General features: G+C 44.1%; 1 protein-coding gene across 1 annotated transcript; it reads right to left on the bottom strand.

The window, feature by feature from the left end:
* Positions 1–1,270: 1,270 nt before the first annotated feature.
* Positions 1,271–2,686, bottom strand: LOC134286883 (uncharacterized). The gene is made up of 3 exons (XM_062848579.1): positions 2,615–2,686; positions 1,612–1,764; positions 1,271–1,549 (listed from the first exon to the last, which is right to left on the bottom strand). Exons 1-3 carry the CDS (start codon positions 2,684–2,686, stop codon positions 1,271–1,273), a joined length of 504 nt encoding a protein of 167 aa, XP_062704563.1.
* Between the last annotated feature and the right edge of the window lie 268 nt (positions 2,687–2,954).

The raw sequence follows: 2,954 nt of genomic DNA, 5'->3' as shown, positions 1-2,954 counted from the left end.
GGTTACCACCGCGCGCGCTAAGGGATAGCCATGTAGATTTACGATCATCTTTGATGAGCTGGAGGATCTTCAGTTGCGCGGAATGTGCATGACACGATCACCTCGCCACCCTGAATATACGCTGAGCCACCGTGAAATATGATCTGCAATTGGCACTGAATTATGATTGCATGGGCCTTATTGATCTTTGTTCTGGCAGCAATTCTGGTTAGTCAATAATGTGCAAATAATGCCACCCTTCAAAATAACTATCTACTGTAGGCAAATAATAAGATTATTGTTTTATAACTAATTAGGATACCCGAAACATAAAAATAAAATCGATTTGTAGAAATAAGGCAGCGCAGCAGAATGTATATATTCATCTATTCAAAAGGACCTGATTGAGTCCACCTAAGGTGAACAGAACCCTTCTTACACTTATAAGAATTGTTTTATTTTTTTATATCTAATTCGCTTATTTTTGTGCATTATGGTCATTCTTGAAAATGTGAAAACTATAAGAAAACATTCATTTTTGCGCAAATATGCTATTTTCCAAAATGCTTATTTTATAGGAAAATTATAGTTTTTCAAGAAATATTTTCTCCGCATTTTAGCGTAATTCTTAAAAATGAAAAAAAGCCATTTTTTGAGGAACACTTTTTTACTTGTCTCCAAACAACGATTATGCAAATAAAAAATACATTAAGTTGAAAATTCGCATTCTTTTTCATTTGGGCGTGTATTGAAGTGGTAGTGTAACTAGAACGGACTTTCATAACCTATCAAGATATTTAAAAGAGAGCGTCAAAGTTCGACCAAAATGTATGCGTTTTTCGGGATACATCATTTTTTAAATCAGCAAAATTTTATATAGAAAAAAAGAATTTTAAAAGTCGATGTTGAGTGATATATTATGTGCACATAACTACTAGTAATTTTTTTTTTCAGATTTACCCCGTACCTTTTTTTTGCTGCAAATTTTTGACACGTTAAAAAAATTAAAAATGCATTTTGTACAGATTGTTATTTTGTGTGGGTGGTGTACTCATTCCACCATATTTTCAAAAATACTAATCATGTCCCAAATTTCTTCAGGGTGTTCTAAACTTAACTATATCTATTGTGAAGATCGTAATCCTCGCCGAACTGCTGCGAAAAGCCCTGAGCCACCAGATGAGCCTTGTGTTTGATTACCTGAATACTTAGCGGCAACCAACCACCTTCCGTACAGCAGGCAACTCAGCAAGCTCCCACATACCATTTTCGGCGTGCGATTTCAGTTCACTCACCATTGCTGCTCTCCATTCGGCGCGGCTTCACAGGATACAGTTTCCTTCAGGTTCCTCGGTTCAACTGCTTTTGATACAGTTCCCGCCGCGTAAGCCTCTTCAATCAACCGAACGGGACGTTTCCCTTTATTGACACGTCCAGATCTACGCGCCACCTCATCCAGAGGGAAACCGTGGAACGACGGTTCATCCGCCAAATCGTCATCAGCACTATCATACAGTGTCGCGTTGAGGTCATCGCCACCGGCATCGGAATCAAGATCCGCATTCACTTCCTCGAACGGGGGAGTTGACACTGTCACTACTCTCCTGACGTGGAAGGCTCCAGTTTGGTCACCTCTTCTACACCACGCTTCTCGTCGAACTTTGGGTCCCTGCTAATGTCGACTCCTTTCGATTTCAGGTTCTCGAAGCGATAAGCCTTCTGCCCCTCCGCGTAACTAACGAACACCAGCTTTTCCGCCTTTTTGTCAAGTTTTCGTCGCTTTTCCTACTGGGATGTGGACAAATGCTTCTGACCCGAAGACTCAAAGATCCGTGGTCTCCACAGACGACGATGGTAAACGATTCTGCAAGTAATTTGCAGTCGAAATCGCCTCGTCCCAGAACACCTTCTCCAGTTTCGGAACCGTCAGCAGGCACCGCATCATTTCAACGAGGTATCGATTTTTTCGTTTAGCCACCCCATTCTGCTACGGGGAGTACGGAGCTGTCCGCTGATGAACTATCCCGTGATCTGCAAAAACTTCTGCAACGACTTACTTGCATATTCGCCGCCGCAATTCTTTAGAATGACCTTCGGATAGCGCCCAAACTGGTCCTCATCATCATCGTTTTACTCTCGAATTCGGTCCTCAGCCTCCGACTTCTCATGTAACAGGTAGACAACCGTGTAACGGCTGCAGTCACCACTATCGTCATGAAGAATCGACTGCCGCGCGCCGTTGGCTCCTCCATGGGATCGCCTAAGTCCGTGTGCACCAGGTCACCCACGGCAGATGCTCTCGAACCAGACACTTTAAGGAACGATTCTCGGCTCAGCTTGCTTGCCCTCGCAGCAGGGACTTCTCGTTTCACTGATCCACCTTCAAGAAGCTCCCTAGATCGTTTCGAGGAATCTTCTGCGCCGCTTCCGTGTCACGATGCCCTAGTCGACGATGCCACAGGTGTCAGGAGACTCCGTGATTCGAGTTCGCTAGCATCACTTTATGCGAAAATCGCTTCAGGTGATAGAGCCCACCTTTGCGTTCCCCTACTAAAATCACATTTTCGCCTTTCAGGAATCTGCACCCATTCATATCGAATGCAATTTCAAACCCCAAATCAGTTATTATACTCACCGATAGAAGATTGGTTTCGAGCGATGGTACAAGCCTGCTGCTTCCTACACCGGCCGACTTAATGCATTGCATTGGCCATTAGCCAACGAGATTGACGAAAGCTTTTGATTCGTCCAGCTGCTTCAGGATCGACGCCTTGTTTGTCATGTGGGAAGTGGCACCGGAATCCGAGCCGGAATCAAAATACCACAACCCAGCTTCATCCGCTTTCCCGACGAACAGGCACAAATCCACACTTTCTTCCGCCTCCGCAGCAATGTTTGCGTTCTCACTGTTTCCTTTGTTCTTCTTGTCCGATACCCACTTCCTACAGCTTTTCCAGAATCGTCCTTCCCTTTCA

The sequence above is a fragment of the Aedes albopictus genome, chromosome 2 (assembly GCF_035046485.1).
Source record: "Aedes albopictus strain Foshan chromosome 2, AalbF5, whole genome shotgun sequence".
Classification (NCBI taxonomy): domain Eukaryota; kingdom Metazoa; phylum Arthropoda; class Insecta; order Diptera; family Culicidae; genus Aedes; species Aedes albopictus.
Note: the sequence above shows the minus strand (reverse complement) of the source record. Positions and strands in the feature narration are given on the sequence as shown.

Bases quoted from the DNA above. Each gene is read 5' to 3' on its own strand.
- LOC134286883 (XM_062848579.1), bottom strand. From the start codon at position 2,686: ATGCAATGCATTAAGTCGGCCGGTGTAGGAAGCAGCAGGCTTGTACCA. The intron at 1,765-2,614 runs GTGAGTATAATA...ACATCCCAGTAG, and splicing joins TCGAAACCAATCTTCTATCG to GAAAAGCGACGAAAACTTGA. The intron at 1,550-1,611 runs GTGACCAAACTG...CCCCCGTTCGAG, and splicing joins AGAAGCGTGGTGTAGAAGAG to GAAGTGAATGCGGATCTTGA.